This window comes from Watersipora subatra, chromosome 4 (genome assembly GCF_963576615.1).
Source record: "Watersipora subatra chromosome 4, tzWatSuba1.1, whole genome shotgun sequence".
In the NCBI taxonomy this organism is placed as follows: domain Eukaryota; kingdom Metazoa; phylum Bryozoa; class Gymnolaemata; order Cheilostomatida; family Watersiporidae; genus Watersipora; species Watersipora subatra.
Window position 1 is genome coordinate 19,422,996 of NC_088711.1, and position 21,549 is coordinate 19,444,544.

The 21,549-nt window shown below is 35.7% G+C and overlaps 1 protein-coding gene across 1 annotated transcript; it reads left to right on the forward strand.

The window, feature by feature from the left end:
- On the forward strand, window positions 1-21,311 carry LOC137393661 (lysosomal alpha-glucosidase-like). Its single transcript, XM_068080299.1, has 19 exons — window positions 1-338; window positions 1,172-1,280; window positions 1,975-2,080; window positions 2,734-2,885; window positions 3,046-3,220; window positions 4,163-4,262; window positions 5,050-5,303; window positions 5,932-6,063; window positions 7,402-7,620; window positions 9,949-10,151; window positions 12,330-12,466; window positions 12,678-12,829; window positions 12,989-13,143; window positions 13,580-13,661; window positions 14,458-14,639; window positions 16,573-16,661; window positions 17,927-17,973; window positions 19,029-19,172; window positions 20,752-21,311. Exons 1-19 carry the CDS (start codon window positions 44-46, stop codon window positions 20,812-20,814), a joined length of 2,796 nt encoding a protein of 931 aa, XP_067936400.1. The 5' UTR covers window positions 1-43; the 3' UTR covers window positions 20,815-21,311.
- The last annotated feature ends 238 nt before the right edge of the window (window positions 21,312-21,549 follow it).

A 21,549-nucleotide genomic window follows, 5' to 3' on the forward strand; every position in this document is an offset into this window, starting at 1 on the left:
TTCATCGCATTTCGATGGACGTCGACAGCCAATCTCTCAGAAGATGGTAAATCTACCGAAATACTGCCTTACATTGCTTATTATGTCCATGTTAACTCTGCTGATTGTCATGAGCTACTATACCTTGGAGCGCGTCAAATATCTTTCTTTGCTGTCTGATGAGAGACGACTTGAGTCGCCTGTAGGCCATGACCAGATTATAGTGTCCTACCAGTTGAGAGAATATGCAAGCGTGAACCAAACAAGGAACCTTGATATGGCATGCGTCGTGGAGACAAGTGAGAAAGTAGATTGTATGGCTGGTATACCATCAGACAAATCCAAGTGTGAGGCAAGAGGTTGGTTTTTGGTTTTCTATTTCCTGAATCCTCATTTATTGTTTTGTATTGTCTTTAAAAAATTGTTGCCTTTTAGTAGTAACACTCGTGGTTGAGATTATTCAAGGACATCTTGTTAAAAATGAAAGTCATTGTGCAGAAATGTCATTGTCACGGAAACACATTGTGCAGTTAGGTTTTTACAAAATGTTTAATTATGGCATCAAACGTGGTCATGGTATATTACATTTGACTAAATATGAGGTAAGATGACTCATCTGCTCATAAGTAGAGCCTCACAGTTAAGTCTGATATCAACAAATCAAGTGGTATTATAGGTATAGAAAGATATTACGAGGCTGAATCAATTTAGAAATTGTCATGTGTGAGAGAAGAAGCGCTAGATATGACAATAGAATAACTTGGTGTTGTATATGCTTGTGGCACTTAAGCAGTTGCATTTTTGAGATCATCAGCAAATTTTTAAGCCATAGGAATATATGTAATCGCGTGCAGTAGCATTGTTTAATAGAATTCGTATGGCATGAATTTAGCATGTTGTAATATAACTGTACCTGTACTTCTACTGATACTGTGTTTAATCTTGTAACGTAAATTGTAACAACCACAAGCTAACAAAACTCTAAAAATTGGAAGCTCGGCTAGCATATATAGGGTTACCCTGCAGCAAATATTCTCTCAGGTTTATTTGGTTCATAGAGGTAGACAATGATTTAAAAAATTAGCTGTGTGTGGGCTTTTTGGTTTCTACACTTGTAATGTAATCAATTTTGTAACATATGTTGATTCGCAATGGTACATTTTTGAGAAGCAAGTGTGTTCTTCTTTTACAGGTTGCTGTTGGACTCCAGTTTCAGATGGTGGATCTATTCCATGGTGCTATTACCAGAAGGATGACAGTGTTGGCTACAAAATTGACAATATATTTGTCACACACGCAGGGTAATAATTCGTATCTACAGCCGGTTGAGGGAGTGGGAATATGGATGAATAAAGTGGCAGTTGGACAGATATGATTAAAAGGAAAGTGTAGGATTGAGGGATTGAGAGAAGGGGTGGAGATAAGAGGATGTGAGAGAAAAAGTGCTGGAATTGGGAGAAAATGAGGAAGGGTGGGGAGAGGGTGTAGGAATGGAAGAGGAGTGGAAAAAAGGGGTGGGAGAGAGAAAAGGGACAAGAGCGAAAAGGTGTTGGGAAAAAAGAGGAAATGATGCGAGTGAAGAGGAAGGATTGGGAGAAAAGAGAAAGGTTTGGGAGAGAAGAGGAAGGGGTTGGAGGGAAGAGGAAGAGATGGAGAAGGGGAAAGGAGAACAGAGCAGAGGAATGGAAGCGTAACTTAAGGTTTTCAGTGAGAGGTGTTGTGGACAGTAAAGTGCCACTTTCAAATAGGAAGATGACAGCATAGAATACAAAGCATTGTGGGAGAATGGGTGTTCATATGACTGAGAGCGTGGTGGAATTAGCAAAAGGGTGAATGGTTTGGATTGGATCGTAGGCAATAATCGATGAGAATGAAAATAAGCGGAACAATGGATAAAGGAAAACACAAAAGACAAATTTGAGGAAATAGAGGGTTGCCTGAATAAGCATATTTGTGAAATGTGTGTCACACATGCTGGTAGGTTTTATGTCATAGATACCAAGTGATGGGTTCAAGGAAAGACAAATCCATATGGCCAGCGGATGTCATGGATATTCAGATGAATGTGTACTTTGAGACGCAAGAACGTGCTCGTATTCAGGTACTTTTTATTTTGTCTTTTGGAGTCGATTAGTCACTTTGGCTCAAATCAAATATGTTATTTAACATAAAACTTTATTTGAATCTACATGTACTTGTAAGAGTTGCTCATTGGCTGTTAGAATAATCCACCAAGCATTGCAAGGTTTGTGGCTGCAATTAGGGAGGCATTATGGGACTTTTCACTGAGAAACTTGAAAACCTTAACTACCGAATCAATCATCAAGTAGCAAGCACAATTCTGGCTTGTATAAGTAGTTCATGGAGATGTATTCTTTTTTGCCAAATCTGACTATTATTAGAAATCTATGGTTATCATAAGAGTATTTTAGGTTTTTAGCTTTGTAGTTTGCAGTTTATTTCTTATTTTGTTGAATAAAATAAAAAAATTTATTCTTATTCAATAAAATTCAAATTATTCAATTTTAATTTTGTTGAATAAAATAGGAATTTATAAATTATCACAAAAATATTACTTTACTTTTGCTAAACTGGCTTACCAAGGTAACTCAGGGTTTCTTAGGAGCATTATAGGTCTGTTGTATAAATTGTATAATTAACTGCATTTTGTAAATTACTTGATGCTGAAATTTCTTGACGTCATGATTTCTTAGTCAAAAGTTTTATTGATGCTATGAAAATGTTCACTTTTAGATACTAGATGCAAAGAATGACCGGTACCAAGTGCCCATTGAGACACCTCCCATCAATCCCAGCACTCGACCAGCAGCTACAGATTATAAAGTCAATTTTCCTAAAGACACATTTGGCATCAAACTGACACGCTCTGATTCTGGTGCTGTGTTGTAAGTTTTTTGGCATACACAGGGACTCGTAACTCTGAGTTTGTATTCATTGCAGTGGCCTTTTGCTAGTGCAATAGAACTATTCACTGAAGGGTATGAAGTAAAATTACATGTCTTTTATGTTGCTTTGGGTTCCGTCAGCAACATCATGGTTATGCAGGTTTGACACTACAGGAACAAAGCTAACTTTTGCTGACCAGTATATAGAGATAACCACAGGGCTCTCGACTAATTATCTCTATGGTTTGGGTGAAAGAAGAGAAAAACTCTTGCATGATGTTTCCAAGGGATTTTCTTACTCCAGTTGGGCTCGGGATCAACCTCCTCCTGGTTGTGTGAGTATTTATTTTCGTTCAATTGCCATAATCAAACAGCCTTATGCTAGCAGCTGTTAGCATTGCTATTGTTATCATTGTTGCAATTGATATTGGCAGCGGTAGATAGTAACAATAGCTAACCACAGCAGACAATAATAGTTGATGGACTGAATAGATCTTTGCAAGTAGGACATGTTCTTATCCTTGAGTTGTATTAATCAAGTACATTCACGAGTCTGACTCCTTTGGGCAAGAGAGGATAATTACAAAAGGTGGCTGTTCACATGTTGATAGTTTAACCATGTTTGAGTAGAGTAAAATTTTTTTACATCATTCTTCACTGATATGTGAAAAAGATTTAATCAAAGTTTATTTTCAGTTCTTAGTCATTGATAGTACTGACTAGTCTCTTAGTCACTGATGGCACTGACTAGGTTCTTAGTCATTGATGGTACTGACTAGGCTCTTAGTCATTGATGGTACTGACTAGGCTCTTAGTCATTAATGGTACTGACTAAGCTTTTAGTCATTGATGGTACTAACTAGGCTCTTAGTCATGAATGGTACTGACTAGGCTCTTAGTCATTGATGGTACTGACTAGGCTCTTAGTCATTGATGGTACTGACTAGATTTTTAGTTATTGTTGGTACTCACTAGGTTCTTAGTTGTTAGTGGTACTAACTAGGTAGCTAGTAATGTTGAAGTAAAATCAACACCGCTTGCAGTACATTCAACATTCTGAGTCTTAAAATTTCTAATCTTAAGATTCCCAATAGTACTCCTTTGTATCTTTCGAGTACTGATGTACTGTTTTGGTATATACGTGTATATCCGCCATGTCACTCTTTTCGTTCATACATTGTTCCGCAGACCTATTTGTACTATTGTGCAGTTTGTATTTCCATCACTTTGCTCCATGTCTCATTGCTGAAGTTGATTGCATAGAATTTTTCATGCAGGTAGACTGTAACCTCTATGGGCAATATCCGTTCTTCATTGGCTTGGAGGCTAACAGCTCGAAAGCATATGGAGTGTTCCTTCTCAACAGCAATGCTATGGGTTAGTTTTCCTTGTGATGAGGTGAAATGTGTATAAGATGCATTGAGCTTACAATTTTTGTTATTATACTTTTATTCTGCTGTTGTTTTTGTATGGGGTGTTGATCCTTCCATGGGGTGAGGATCCTTGTACTGTGTGATGATCCCTATATAGGATGATGTTCCCTGTATGGGGTGATATTCTCTGTATGTAGTGATGTTCTCTGTATGGGGTGATGATCCATGTATGGGTGATGATCCCTGTATGGAGTGATGATTCTTGTATGAAGTGATGGGGTGATCATCCCTGTATGGGATGATGATCCCTGTACTGTGGGATGATCCCTATATGAGATAATGTTCCCTGTATGGGATGACATTCTCTGTATGGAGTGATGTTTCCTGTATGGGGTGATGACCTCTGTATGGGATGATGACCCCTGTATGGGGTGAGGATCCCTGTACTCGATGCTGATCTCTATGGGGTGGTGTTCTTTGTATGGGGTGATGAACCGTGCATGCTATGATAGCTGTATTCACAATGGTTGTGACATAGCAAACTACTGCAAAAGTGCTAAGATTTTGAGCATTAGGTGCCATTAAAAACTCGTGAGACATGAGTTCTCAGCCTAGTGAATTCATGTCCATGTTCTGACTTATAAAAACTAAAGAAAATCTGCATAATATATGTACAATCTGTCACATGACGAGATATATCACACACTGTAGGTATCTCGCCATGAAGTTTAACATAATTTGGATACTGAGATATTGATATTTTTACTTGAACATTGTCCTTTTGTTCCCAGAGATAACAGGCGTACCAGCGACAGATACTGAACCAGCTCGTCTTAAGTACAGGACCGTCGGTGGCATTCTTGACTTTTACGTCTTCACTGGACCAACTTTACAACTAGTTGTATATCAGTATCTACAAGTTGTTGGGAAACCATACCTACCTCCTTACTGGGCGCTAGGATTCCACTTGTGTCGCTGGGGCTACGGAAACGCTGATAACATGACAGCTGTGATTAAACGAATGAGAGATAACTCCTTCCCATATGTAAGCTAATAGCCTTTGTTCTAAATAGGGAAAGCTAAAATTAGCAGGGAAATATTTTCACGGGATTATAGAGAGCCAATAAGAACTATTCAATTTTTTTACAAAACCTTTATTTAAATAAAATTAGCAGTAGGCTCGGTAATGCCCAGGGTTCCTTTCATTCTCAATCAAATAGTCAGCAGGTGGTTGTCTAAGTGGCTGGTTCTCAGGAACCAAATGGAGTTTTGAAATTAAATATTTTAACAACCTGGCGGAAGGCACGGAGCCAGGTTGTTCAAATATTTAGGAGCCAGATGGAGTTTGAGACCAAATATTTAAGCAGCATGATGAAAGGCATGGAACATATGTGTGTGAAGGTTGGATGAAATCAGCCAAAAAATATGCAAACGTAGTGTCTATGCAGACTAACAGACAGACTATGACAGTGTGAGATTTATTAATATAAATAATTACATAGTTCATTGTTTTCTTTATTTACATTTGTTAAGTAATTTTTAAAACCTGTCATTCACTTGAAAATCAAGTTTGGATCAGATATTTAAGCGCCTAGCTTTGTCATCTTTTCTGGTCATCTTTTATATGGTAATTGCATTGGTGTTGGAGTTGTCCCCTTTCCGTTTGGTTGTAGGATACACAGTGGAATGACATTGACTACATGAACAAGCACTACGACTGGACATATGACAAAGACAGATTTACAACTCTTCCTGATATAGTGAAAGACTTGCATGATCATGGACAGCACTACATAATGATTGTGGTAAACTTTCTACTAATGGAATTGTTGTTTCTATTTATATGTCAGTATTTCATGCCTATTGCTGTAGCCATTAAGCTATAAGTACTTCTTTGGCAAAGTTACATGAGGAATTTTTCTCTTAAAGTCAAAATATTGCATTGTGCTAAGAAATCACTTACAAAACTAATATGTTTTATTGCGCATCGTAGATGGTTTTTGGCTTAGTGTTGGTTCTGCTGACCACGATAAACATTTTTGTTTTATGCTGCCGGTACTAGTCAACAGCAAAATGTAAGCTGAGTTTCTGCACAGTTTCTAGGTCAAGATTGCCTAGTTTTAGTCTTTATTATATTGTGTTTACCAGAAGCCAATAACTCAATATTTTAGTACATAAAATCATCAGTAAGCTGTAAGCCCATCTTGTTATAGGACCCTGGTATAGCCAATGTCTTGTTATAGGGCTCTGGTATAGCCAATGTCTTGTTATAGGGCTCTGGTATAGCCAATGTCTTGTTATAGGGCCTTGGTATAGCCAATGTTTTGTTATAGGACCTGGGTATAGCCAATGTCTTGTTATAGGGCTCTGGTATAGCCCATGTCTTGTTATAGGGCTCTGGTATAGCCAATGTCTTGTTATAGGACCCTGGTATAGCCAATGTCTTGTTATAGAGCTCTGGTATAGCCAATGTCTTGTTATAGGGCCCTGGTATAGCCAATGTCTTGTTATAGGACCTTGGTATAGCCAATGTCTTGTTATAGGGCTCTGGTATAGCCAATGTCTTGTTATAGGACTCTGGTATAGCCAATGTCTTGTTATAGGGCTCTGGTATAGCCAATGTCTTGTTATAGGGCCCTGTTATAGCCAATGTCTTGTTATAGGACTTTGGTGTAGCCAATGTCTTGTTATAGGGCTCTGGTATAGCCAATGTTTTGTTATAGGGTCCTGGTATAGCCGATGTCTTGTCATAGTGCTCTGGTATAGCCAATGTCTTGTTATAGGACCTTGGTATAGCCAATGTGTTGTTATAGGACCCTGGTATAGCCAATGTCTTGTTATAGGGCCCTGGTATAGCCAATGTCTTGTTATAGGACCTTGGTATAGCCAATGTCTTGTTATAGGGCCCTGGTATAGCCAATGTCTTGTTATAGGACCTTGGTATAGCCAATGTCTTGTTATAGGGCTCCGGTATAGCCAATGTCTTGTTATAGGACCTTGTTATAGCCAATGTCTTGTTATAGGACCCTGGTATAGCCAATGTCTTGTTAAAGGGCTCTGGTATAGCCAATGTCTTGTTATAGGACCTTAGTATAGCCAATGTTTTGTTATAGGACCCTGGTATAGCCAATGTCTTGTTATAGGACCCTGGTATAGCCAATGTGACTGGTTATAAGCCGTATGATGAGGGCTTGAAGGAAGGTGTCTTCATCATGAAGGCTGATAAAGATGAGCCAATCATAGGCAAAGTTTGGCCCGGTTACACCGCCTTTCCTGACTTTTTCTCTAACGTTACTCAGAAATGGTGGACAAACCTCGCTCTGCAGTACCATGACACCATTCCATATGACGGGCTTTGGACGGTAATCCTTAGACCTATTTTTGAGAGGAGAGGCTAGCTTAATGCCTAATCTCTTTTAGATTACTAAAAAAAAACAGATCTGTTGCAGCAGGACTTGTTCACAGGCTAGGGTAATTGGTAATAACATGGCTAGCTTTTATTCAAAAATGAACTTACACAAAAATTTTAGTAGATTTTATCAGAAAGTATCGGTATTTTTCTATCATCTGTGATTGTTTTTAATGTTTTAGATGATTTGATTGCCAGAATGTTTCAAGATTAAAATTGATAATATTTGATCGCGATTAAAATGCTCAGAAGCAAAATACGTGGAGAGTCACAAGTTGGTATCATTGCTATAGTTGATATCGGCTATTGCGTTCAAGATCACAATTGTACTTTCATTTCATTTGAGCGTTTTAATCCATGATCAAGTTTTATCGATTTTAATCTTGAAACATTCTGGCAGCCAGATCACTTTAAACATCAAAAACAATCGCAAGTGATAGAAAAATACTGATACTTTCTGATAAAATCTATTAAAATTTTGTATAACTTCATCTTTAACTCATTTGAATTGCTGCAACATCATTTTTTAAGCTTTAAAGTTGTCTTTTTTTTAAATAATAAGTGGTGTTATATTTTTATTTAAAAATTACTTTTAGCCAAAAATGCGACAAAATTCAATAATTTTGCTGAAGTGAACAACCTTAAAGGTTGACTTGCAACAAAATTCACATTACAGTTATTTGATATGAAAAGATTCACCATATCTTACTCTGTTGTGTTGTAAGTGCCAAAAATGTGGAAATGTGATTACAAGCTCTTAAAAGCTCAAAAACGAAAAGCCGCCGTAAATTGGAATCTCTTTATTTCGATGACATAACCACGAAATTTGGTTATTGTCTTGTCACGTATGTTCTCACCTGAATTGAAAGGCCAATAAAAAGCTCAATATAAAACTTATCGTAGCACTAGTTTATGACAAACACTTCGGATTTTACCGAAGATCCCGTATCAAATATAGATGCTCGCTACTTTACAGTTTTGTTTCGCCATTATTCAATCGTCAAGTCGTAATATGATCATGTGTCACAATACTTCGCAAATAATTTTGTAGCACTTTTCAATTATCACAGGTGACCAACAGGCTCGTCATGATTTTCAGACAATGATATGCACTCCTTCGAGCTAAGGTTGAAAAGTTTAACGATTTTTTACGGTAAGTTATAAGATATCAGTGCTAAAAGTGGCAGCATTACAATGATGATAAAACAGACACGAAGAACAATAGACATAGTTTTATTGAATGCGTGAAGTATATTTGTGAAAATATTTCGACGAATAAGGTTGCAAGAAAGTGTAAACAGAAACCATCTATCACAACTACATCACATTTGAGCCATTTTGGAAAGAGAATCCAAACTGCGGCGGTCTCATGTGGCTGCTATTTTTTGTTCGTTTTTGAGCTTTAAATAGCTTGTAATCACCTTTCCACATATTGGACACCTACAACACAGCAGAGTAAGACATGGTGAACCTTTTGATATCAAATAACGGTAATGTGAATTTTGTTACAAGTCAACATTTAAGTTACTAGTCTTTTCACATCCCCAATTCAATATTCACAGATATAATATAAACTCCCTTAAAAGCTACAAGGATTCCGGTCTAGTGCTAGACATCTAGTAACACCTTTTTTATGTTTAATTCTTAAAATATAAAAAAATGTCTGTAAATACTTGATAGCAACCCGTTCAATTTTGTAATACTGAAATATCAGTGTTCTGCATATTAATATAGCATAATCGATTGAGTATATAAATGCTATATTTTATAAAATGATTATTGTTTTGGTTTGAACAGCTCTGCACTGAATTTATATACATGTAGTTGCATGTGATGCAGAATACTTAAAAAGAATATTTATTTTCTTTCTCATCAGCTGGAAATTTCACGCACTCTCTTGTATTTTTTGTATTATTATATTCTTGTTGTATTCATCAGACTGAACTCAGTGTTTAGCCATTCGAATACAAGAAAGTGCAAAGCAAAAAGAAACTATATATGATTATTTGCTATTTTAAATATTCTATGTAAATAAAGATCTGTATTATTTTTATTTTAAACAGGAAAAAAAATTTGCACATATAGTCCTGCTTATATGTGCAAATTTTCGACGCACTGCTACCTGTTTCTATTTTCAATATATCAGAGGCATTCAAATCAAACCAGTCATTGTGGTGTATATTAATGTATACACCAATAAAACTCTTAGCTATGGAGATATAAAGCTAGTTGGAGGTCTGAGTAACTAAAATAATTGTATAACATATTCTCACCTTCGCAGGACATGAATGAGCCCTCTAGCTTCGTGCCTGGCTCAACTGAAGGATGTACCGACAGCAAATACGACAACCCACCGTACACGCCAGGCGTTGTGGGAGGCAGCCTGTCTGACAAGACCATCTGCCCGTCAGCCCGCCATCATAATGGAGTCCACTACAATCTCCATAGCCTCTATGGTTACAGTGAACTCAGAGCTTCTCAAATGTAAGCACAGATGTAGCGTTTAAAATACTTTTCTCTGCTATGAAATGAGATATTAGGTGGAAGATTGTTAAAGGTTTACTTGCAACAAAATTTACTTTACAGTTATTTGGTATCAAAAGGTTCACCATGTTTTACTCTGCTGTGTTGTAGGTGCAAAAATTGTGGAAATGTGATTACAAGTTCTTAAAAGCTTAAAAATGAACAGTTTATCGCAGCCATCACCAAAACGCCTTAGTTTGGAATCCCTTGATTTCGACGACGTATTCAACTCAACGCGGTTACTGTTTTCACACATGCTGTTATCACTTGAAATGAAAGGCCAATGAAAGGCTCAATATAAAATGTTTCATAGCACTAGTTTATGACAAACACTTCGGGTTCTACCGAAAAGCCTGTATCAAATATAGATGTTCGCTACATTACAGTTTCGTTTCAGCTTGGTCTAATCATCTGGTCGTAATCTGATTATGTGACCCATACTTCCTGCCAAATGGCGCGAATAATTTCTGCAGATTTGTTTGCCTATCACAGGTGACCAACAGGCTCGTCATGTTTATCAGAGGATGATATGCACTCCTTCTAGTTAAGGTTAAAAAATTAAATTAATTTTTAGGCTACGTTTTGAGATATCATTGTTCAATGTGACAGCATTGCAATGATGATGAAATAGACGCGTAAGGACAATAGACATAGTTTTATTGATTGCGTAAAGTATATTTGGGAAAATATTTCGACGAATGAAGTTGAGGGATTCCAACCTACCGTGTTTTTGTGTCGGTTACGATAAGCTGTTCCTTTTTGAGCTTTTAAGAGCTGGTAATCACATTTCTCCATATTTTGCATCTACAACACAGCAGAGAAAGACATGGTGAATCTTTTGATACCAGATAACTGTAATGTGAATTTTGTTGCAAGTCAACCTTTAAGCTAGTAACTTAGGCTAGTAACTTAAGCTAATCTAAATCTTTACTATAATAATAGCCGTGAAACCAGCTTGACATTATGCATCATGGTCTAAGGGTTATGAGTGTAACCGATAAAATTTTCGTAAGTGCTGCTCAAGTTTGTGTACAGTTATTCCATAGTATGGCAAGGACAACATAGTATAGTGGTTAGCTCTCGCGTTTATTCAGAACTGAAGGTTCAGAGTTCAAGACCAATGTGAAATAGATTTTTTATTTATAAATTTTAATCACTACAACTGCACATACAGACAAACACTGAGAAATATCATAGCATCTAGCTATGAAATTTTTAAAGTAATTATTTGAGGTTGTGTGCAATCTGTTCATATTATGTAAGTTGAAATGATTTAAAAACCTGTAACTGTTAATATGGACTAGAACTTAAATTTCAACACGTCCATTGTCTGAACAAGTGCAGGTTATTGATAAAGCTACAATGACTGATAACTATGATGAAGGGATTTAGCAATCCATAAGCTGTTAAGCATAGATTATTTCCTTCAGCTGTTTATAATAAGCTAAAATTTAAACTAAAATTAAACATACTGTCTCTTTCAATCTTCAATAACGTCTGTTTACTTAATCAACCTAATGTAACTCTATTAAAACTTTTACATTTAAAGACTTTGACTTGTGAAACACCGTGTATGCTGTTCATACAGCAGGAAAACCTATGTTAACACTCTTATGTCAATACTCTTATGTTAACACTCTTATGTTAACACTTATGTTATCACTCCTATGTTAACACTCCTATGTTAACACTCCAATGTTAACACTCTTATGTTAACACTCTTATGTTAACACTCCTATGTTACCAATCCTATGTTAACACTTTTATGTTAATGCTTGAGTTATCACTCTTGTGTTAACACTCTTCTGTAAACACTTGTTTTAACACTATTTTGTTAACACTTAGGTTAACACTTGTTTTAACACTCCTATTTTAATACTGATGTTAACACTCCTACACTAACATTTATGTTAATACTCTTATGTTAACATTCCTATTTTGATACTTATATTAACACCCTTTCATTAACATTTATGGTATCACTCTTCCAGTGCTACGAGCTTTGATCACCATCCTATATGGGTTATTTGGACTCATATGAATTAATTCATCACAGCAGTTCGCCACCATATCAACTGTAATGCAAAATATGAATCTTTAGCCAGTGTTATTAACATAATTGAGAGTGGTGTATTGCAGGGCATTACATGAGATCAGGCCTGGAAAGAGGACTCTTGTCATTTCACGTTCTACATTCCCCGGCAGTGGAAAGTATGCTGGTCATTGGACAGGGGATAACGACTCTTCATGGACAGACTTGAAGTACTCCATTTCAGGTGGCTAACAATAGATACTGTCAAAAGTAATGTGTCTCACATTGTAACATAAACCTTTCACTTGTTATCCAACAACATCTAGCGGCTTCATGGAACTGGCCTCGTATGCCTACTACTTTAAAATAAACAAAGATAGTTGTACATCATGTATGTCTTGTGGCAGGGAATTGCAGGTGTCTGTTTGTGACACCTTTGCATTTCTATATTTTAGCAATACTCAACTTTCAGTTGTTTGGAATTCCATTTGTGGGAGCTGACATCTGTGGCTTTATGGGTACGACTAATGGAGAGTTGTGTGTTCGATGGACTCAGTTAGGAGTTTTCTACCCATTCATGAGAAATCACAACACCTTGGGATCTCCTGTGAGTCTTGTCAACCATGTTGGGTAAACGATGATTACTGATAAACCTGCGTTTATAGAAAACTTAAGTATGAATATTCACCATTAAATAATCTAAGAAGGTGCAACTGTGAATAGAAATGAGATAGTCAATAATTCACTGTTCGGTTTGGGTTTATAGGACCAGGACCCCGCCGCCCCGATGTTTAAAGATGATGAAAAGAAGGCTATGGCTTCCGCTCTTCAGTTAAGATATAGGCTTATACCTCATCTTTATACCCTGCTAGCCAGGGCACACATGAATGGCACGACTGTAGCGAACCCAATATGGTTGATGTGAGTCTAGTTACAATTATTTCCACTTTGTAAGATTTGCTCTGTTATTCTATCTTGGTTTCTCTACGAAAAAAGATTTTTTATTTAGCCATCTTATAGCAACTTCAACATGCTTTAAGATTTTCTTACCTTGTCATTTGATATGGTTTTCACTTAGTTTCGGATCGTATTATCTTACCACTTTCAATCTCTCCACTGTGCTTTAGGATTGTCTTACCTTGTCCTTATTATACGGGTTCCCACACACTTTAGGATTGTCTTCCCCTTTCATTTTATTTTGTTCTCGGCATGATTTAGGAGTTGGATGCACTAGTGCTATTGCATCATCCATAATAAAACATTTAAAAAACTTCATAACAATATTCATTTAGCTCTGCCTTTGAGGTGATGACACGTGTAAATAGGTCATATTAAGGCACCTTTCACATGTTTGTAGGTACCCTCAAGCAGACCTCTATGACAATGATCGACAGTTGATGTGGGGCAAAGACATTATGGTTGCTCCTGTGCTCGATCAGGTATGGCCCTGTCTACATGTTAGTTATGGATAACATCGTGAAGAGTTGTCATTTCTGTTTGCAGTATTACGGAGATATTCATTCATCCACCAATATCTATTCACATATATGAATATTTATTCTTATATGAATAGAGACCACTCTTTAACAGACTTGTATTGCCTTCAAAAAGCACTCAAACAAATGCAAATTCTTAAGAGACTGTCTGTGGTCAGCACCTAACGTTGTCAACATTAGGTGCTTACCCCATCCATCACTAGATTCACATGACTACCAATATCTTTATACAAACAACTAAGTTGGATAAACATTGGCTGATTAGTCATGCAAGACAATTGCGATTACACATTCTTTAACTTCTGTAAAAACTTTCCAAACGCTGTACAACCTTTTAGGATACAAAGAGTTGGAAAAAAAATTTTCTGTGATTTTTCTCTGAGGCTGAATATGAGACAGAGTTCATGCGATTGCCTCATTCTCTTATTCATCGATAGAGTTCTACGAGCGGTGATGTAAGCTGTTAGGTTCTTTTTGCATTTTGTTTTGTTTTTATAAAAATTACCGAGCGAGGCTTTTCCAAATTTATAGACATAATCACAACTATTTGGGAACGTTTGTACTGCTTGTATTCTATATAAACAAACTGTAGATTTTATGCAGTTCTACATTTAACTGAGAAGTTTTTATCTATTTAATCTCTGTAAGGGTTTTACTTATAATCAATACATTTATGTGCCGATTTATTTGAATGTTTCAATTAAAGGATCTATCTTTGAAATAACTGCTATTTGTGTAGGGAATGACATCAGTTAAAGCCTACTTTCCCAGCAGGACATGGGTAGACTTGGCTACGGGGGATGTTATCACATCTAGTGGTGAAGAGATTACTGTTGAAGCACCTCTATCTAAGATCCCAGTCTACATTGGTAGTGGTGGGATTATTCCAATGCAAGCTCCTGAGGTCACAACTACACTGAGGTAGGAACATATAAAGTATTATATTTTCTAGTCTGCCTGGTGAGAGATGATTGTGTCTAATCATTAATGATCAATGTCTAATTATGCGCACAATTATTCCATGATATAGCAAGGTGGCTGAGTGGTGCAGTGGTTAGAACATGGGTCAACCAAGCTGAATATCTGAGTTTGATTTCTATGTGATGCATTCTTTTTCCTAAAGCTCAAATATCTATAATATATAAATATATAATATCTTATTTACTCTCTAGGATAGCATACAATTTGACATCTAAGCAATATTATTACATGTATCTGTTGGGTCTTTAATTAAGGATCATTAGCCGGAATGCTTTAAGCTGTATCGATGTTAGATAATTGAACTCTACGTCTGATCTTTGGCTGTGTTCATGTTAGGGGAAACGTTAACCCGTGATTGTTAGCAGTGAAATAAGAAAATTATTCTCGTGCAAAGCAAAATCTATAGAATGCTTTACCGAGCCGCCAAACGAAATGAAATTTAGATCTAGTAATAGATTTTGGCAGGAGTTCACATACACTTGATGGACAAAAAAGCAGGTGTTGTCTGCTCTTTTCTCATATTGGTTAAAGTATTCTTAATTTTGTATTAAATTAACTCTAATATACACTTTTTGATCATTTTCTTCATAGTTCTCTCATTGAAAATAAACTGTTTGCCAAAATCTTTAATGAGCAAATCACAAATTCCAATTTTACTATCTATGATTGATATTACAATGTACAACCAATCGTTTTCAGATAGTACTAGTTCAGCTTACAATGATACTATTAATAGATCTTTAACACTTTCAGTGCTGATGGCAAACATATATACACATCTTTGAATGAAAAGCCCTTGAGGCTATCTTTTAACTCTAGTCAACAAATTAAAAACCAAGTAGATATTTGTATCTGATGGAACCCTTAAAAATACTGTTTTGGAATGTAGCATCATATGATTTACTACACTCGTAGACTTGATTTAACCTATTAAAGGGCCACTCGCATCAAAGTTGAAAAAGTTTATCAAAAAGTATAGATATTTTTTCATCATCTCAAGTTTTCTTTATTGTTTTCGGTGGTCTATCTGCCAGAATGTTGTACGATTAAACTCGACTGAACTTAGTCGCAGTTGAAATGCTCAGAAGAAAATGATGTGCCCATACTTGCTTAAAAATGATGTAATAGTCGTGTATATTGTCTATAAGTGATAAATACATGGTCTTATTGGCATGGGGTACTCGTATGTTTACATAGCATTTAGAGAAAAATAGTGCTTCAAGTTCTAACCAACTTGTCTTTAAATCATTTGAAACATCTATAGCGATATCTCTGAGACTATATTTGAAGTTTAATTCCAACAATCATGAGCAAATACAGAATAAAATATATGTCAATAGAAACGCGTAACACTACAGCTTGCCCATGATAGCTGGTGTCATACCGAGAGGGACAAACAGAAAGGGAGACTATTGGCGCCGATTTGAGGGAAAGATTTTCATCTGAGCGTGTTAACTGCAATCAAGTTTTGTCAATTTTAATCTTAAAACATCCTGGCAGTCATATCACCAAAAACAATTAAAAAATTATAAACGATGGAAAAATATCTATACTTTCTGATGGAATCTTTTAAACTTTGCCGTGACTGACCTTTTTAATGTAGAAAAAGAATGTTGAACTGGAATCATTAGAAAAGATTCAAATATTACATACCAAAACATCTCTCCAGCTTTTTTGGGCGAGTTGCAAACTCACTGAAGATTGATAACTCAATGTTTGTGTACCGGTCAACTGAGCATTGTTTCAGTCATAAATTGAGAGATTATCAGACATGAGAAGAGTTTAGGTATTTCCCGATTTTGTGAAATCAACAGTTTAAATTTTTGAATTTTCTCTTACCAGCTATTACCAAGATTGGATATTTCTCTTATAGTCGTAAGAATCCGTTTTCACTGTTTGTCGTGGTTGATGAGAATGAAAAGGCCTTTGGTGAGCTCTACTGGGATGATGGTGAAACACTCAGTAAGTTTGCCACATTTCTTTTAGTCATGTTGTGTCTTATGTTTTACATACCACGTGTTGCACACAGCATATTATATGCTACTCACAGCTTATCATATGCTACACACAACCTATTACATGCTATACAAAGCATGTCACATGCTACATACAGCATATCACATGCTGTACACATCATATCACATGCTACACGCATTGTATCATATGCTACATACAAAATATCAACTGCTGCACGCAGTATATCACATACTACACACAGCATATCACATGCCGCACACAGCATAATACATACTACACACAGCATATAACATGCTATTCAAAGCTTATCATATGCTGCACACTGCGTATCATATGCTACACACAAAGTACCACATGCTGCACACAGCATATCACTTGCTTCACCGAATATGCCACATGCAGCTAATTACCATTTGCTGCATGTGATATTAGCAGCTAATGGTATCTCACATGTTGCATGTGAAATACTGTTAGCTGCAAATATCACATGCAGCTATTAACAAATAACAGCTGCATGTGATAAGCTTTATCACATGCAGCTGTTATCATTATTATTGTAACAGCTACATGTTACAATGTAGTAACATCTAGCTAGATGTTACTACGTTGTAGTAACATCTAGCTACATGTTACTACGTTGTAACATCTAGCTGTTACGTTGAAGTAACCTTTAACGTAACCGCTACTTATTGTATATTACGTACATTACGTAGCTGTACATAATATAAAAAACCATCTGCGATATCATAAATATACCATAGCATACTAAAAATTATACATGCTCATCTCAAAGAACCTGTGAATAACGCTACAGCTATTTTCATGTGAATATCTGCATTATGGGCTTTAGTTTGGTGTTTAATTTGGCAGTGCTAGCTGCTATCCATGATACCTGATGCATAACTGTATAGAGGTCTTTTTTCTAGTATTAATACACTGTAAGTTTACCAATTGCATAGCATGTTATACAGAATATTTTCATAGAGACATGTTGTACAACATGTCATGTGATTGTATGTTATACATACATGCAATTACATAGCACGTTGTACGACATGCAGATCACAATGTAAATGTAACAGTCACCATGTCCCAAAAGCTCATGGTGCATTTGACTTAGTAATTGCTTTGCACTAGTGAATACGAGATGCTTCAGCATGTAGACCCTGAGATTTCACTTGAATTATTTCATTTTATGATCAGCTCTCCTTATTATAGCCTTCAAGTCTAGCTCATGTTTTGTTTGATAGATGCGACAGAGAATGGAGACTTCAACATGATATACTTTGAAGTCGAGGTCAGTCAAAGATCAAATTGCTCCTGTAGTTGTCTCTTATTCCTACTCAATTCCAACATAACGCATAAGTCTGTGTATCGATGAGGGAATGTTTTATGAAGAATTACGCGAAATGGTAAAAGTGCATTTTAGGGCAGCGTTATTACCTCAATATTAGAGTTCATTGTACTGAATAGTTTAAACCCTTATCTTGTAGTAACTTGTGACCTACATCAATAACATGACCTCGTTGTCTTTAATCCAATAATCTTTCAGTCTCAGATTACTTCCATCTGATTGGCTGTCATTTGCTACACTTTGTTCCTTTTTGCGCCTGCAAGGCATAGGTTTAAAGGTCTCAGATACACGCTCAAGGTCAAGAAAAGATTTAGATATTGTTAGAATAATGAACCATGCATCGATTTGGAGTTGTGCTCTTTTATACAAATATTAGCTTGCAGCTCCTTGGTTTTTGTTAAGCCAAGATTGATAGTAATTATTTTACCATCAAATATATGAAGGTAAAGATATTCATTTTGAATCCATGAAGACTGTGTGTGCTTATAAGTGCTATATGTGTCTATAAGTGCTATGTGTGTCTATGAATGCTTTTTGTGTCTATGAATGCTATGTATTTCTACATGTACATGCGTATATGTTGCGTGTGTCTATATATTTTGTGTTTATCTATAAGTCACATGTCTGTTTATAATTGTTATGCGTGTCTATAAATGCTATGTGTGTTTATAAATGTGTTTATAAATATCACATGTGTCTATGAATGCAATGCATATCTATAATTACTGTGAGTGTTCATAACCTATATTAGTATCCATTCATGCTACATGTATATGTGTCTATCAATGCTAGGTGTATCTATAAATGCTATCTGTATCTATAAATCTGTCTATAAATGTCACACATGTCTATGAATGCAATGCGTATCTATAATTGTTGTGTGTATTTATAAACTATATTAGTGTACATGGATATTCATGCTATATGTATCCATAAATGCTATGTGTATCTATGATTAAGCTGGTCTTCATCTGAAACTATGTGTTCGGTCGTTGTAGAACTCTCGTCTTACAAATATTATCGAGCTGATTGGCTACACTGGTGCCATGAATCTAGACAGGGTCTACCTGAACAATATGCAGACGCCCATCTCTAGCGCTACTGTCAACGGCAACTCGGCTAATGTAACCAAGACTAACACAGTGAGTGCCCCACATTAGCCTTTAAATTCATGATTCAGTACAAAAAATATGTTAAAAACATATTTTGCAACTTGCGACGGTATTCATAAAAAACTCAACCTAGTTCACTTCCTAATAATGTTCATACAGGAGATATTTATACATTTAAAATGTAAGCTTTCAAAATGGCTGACTCATTTTTTATTCTACAACTGTGTGAGGTGGTTCATCTACATCATCTACTTTTTGGTGATAAATGATGATATGTACTAGTTGAAGGAAATATTCCTTTTCAAATTTATAATTTTCTGTTTCATGGAGATTGATTTTTAATCAGCAATTTTTTAAAGATGTTTTTACAACTGTTTTTTCAAGTGTGCAAATATGAATATTTTTAATTTTTTTGCTGATAAAAAGGCAAGTATTATTATTTGCTGTGCCTCTTTGCTGCCAGAGGTCAGATAGAGTGGTGCATCAGTCCCAATTGGCATAAAAGTCATTAAGTAATCATATGATAAGGTACATAATTCAATTATAATTGAAATATCAGTATATAATTTTAAATTGTGTTATACCTAGTTCACACTCATACTATTATAACATTAAGCATGGCTGCTGTGTTTAACATGGAATACAAGGATGTAGCTATTATTCAGTGGCTAGCACATCCCTTAGCCGCAGCTACTGCATTACTTAGTATATTTATATAAGCAATGATAAACTTGTTCAAGTGCACAGTTGGATAGAAGTCAAGCAGTTCTGTCTTCAATATACATGTAGATACAAACAGGTGCCAGTACTCTTTCACTATAATATATCCATAAAACATCAATCTCTTATTTAATTAAGTTATAAATAAATCTCATGTGTTTTGTTTGTTCAGCTATAGCTATTAAAATTTAGAAATGAAATATCCGTTTCATGTAGGATTTGATCTAGGAACCTCCTGTTCACCAGGTGAACTTTTTACCAATTAGTCTACCTGAGATGCATTAAACTCTGAGGCGATATATGTCACTATGTTGGTGAAAACACGCATACCGCTCTGTGCCGGGCAACGTCATTTTATGCTTGCTCTCATGGCTTTTATTAGTAAGTACTCAAAGTACTAGCTTACTCAAGTTAGCCATTGGCAATGTGCCAGGCTAATGGCAAGTGGCAGGCAGCTACATTACTTGTCACTGTTTTTCAACTGATTGTTCATACTTGTGCAATGACGGGCATTCCGCTAGTACGATTATAAAAGAAAATATTTAGATTTAAAGAAACATGAGATTGCTTTGATGCTTCTTTCAATTTACTTTTAATCATATTTAGGATAAAAACATACTTTAGTAGCTAAATAACAAGGAAAATGCATCAAGCAATAAAAAGGATTAATATTTTGACAAAGTTGATGCAATTTGATGAATATCCAAGCAATATTTATATAAATAAAATAATATTTATCTTGAATATTCAGTAACCAATGAGAAAGGCAGATGCAATTTGACCTTTATTACATTTGAACTTGTTTCTACTGCAGTTCTCTAGAAATGAAAGCTGAATGTTAGCAGTTCTATTTATTAGGAAATAAATATTTACCATGTTTTACTTGTAGCATTCCTACACCATAGCCTTTGATCCAGTGAGCATCAAGAGTGCAATGACTATTAGTTGGTAAGCTCTGTTTAGAGGAACTCTTCTGGCTTCCCCACCTTGATTATTAGGCTACACTGGATCTATGAAAACCTAAGCAACACTCCTAGATGGTCTACTATCATCCGTGTACTGCAACAAACATTCCTAATTATATTTTATTTGCTCAATTTAGTTGATTACAATATTTGTGCTAAGGTCTTTTGCAAATGTAAATTTTTAAAAGCAAATTTTGTTGTCAAAGTTTTATATCAAAGGCTAGTCGCAAAGTTAATTTTTTTATGGTTATGTTCATTAGTTGCAACTTTCAATGCTTTGTCGCCGTTTATCAAGATTGCTAGTTTGAGATTTGTTTCCTCGCTTTTTTGAAAAATAAAACTCCATAATTTGAATGAGGGCAACACTACTATATTGAAATAATACTATATCTTTATTGAATGACAATCTCTGCAAATCTGTTGAAACAACAGTCACTCTTATAATTGTATTATATTATTCAGATAAATTTTGTTGGCAGGTGGCTTTGTTTTTTTAATTTCATACATTAGCCTGAGAGCATTTTATGGAGGTTCTGCTGTGGGAGAACACTGATGCCATATTACTAAGTGTTCAATCAAGATGACGAGGCTGTTATAACAGTTTTATGTGTTTTGATTTAAATTTACAGACAGTTTCTTGAAGGTTTGTTCATTTAGACATTTGGTTTATTTTAAGAGCTTTACGGACAACAATCAAGTTCATATGTTGGTATTATTTCCCT

Bases quoted from the DNA above. Each gene is read 5' to 3' on its own strand.
- LOC137393661 (XM_068080299.1), top strand. From the start codon at position 44: ATGGTAAATCTACCGAAATACTGCCTTACATTGCTTATTATGTCCATG. The intron at 13,144-13,579 runs GTGAGTCTAGTT...ACATGTTTGTAG, and splicing joins GCGAACCCAATATGGTTGAT to GTACCCTCAAGCAGACCTCT. The intron at 16,662-17,926 runs GTAAGTTTGCCA...TTTGTTTGATAG, and splicing joins GGATGATGGTGAAACACTCA to ATGCGACAGAGAATGGAGAC.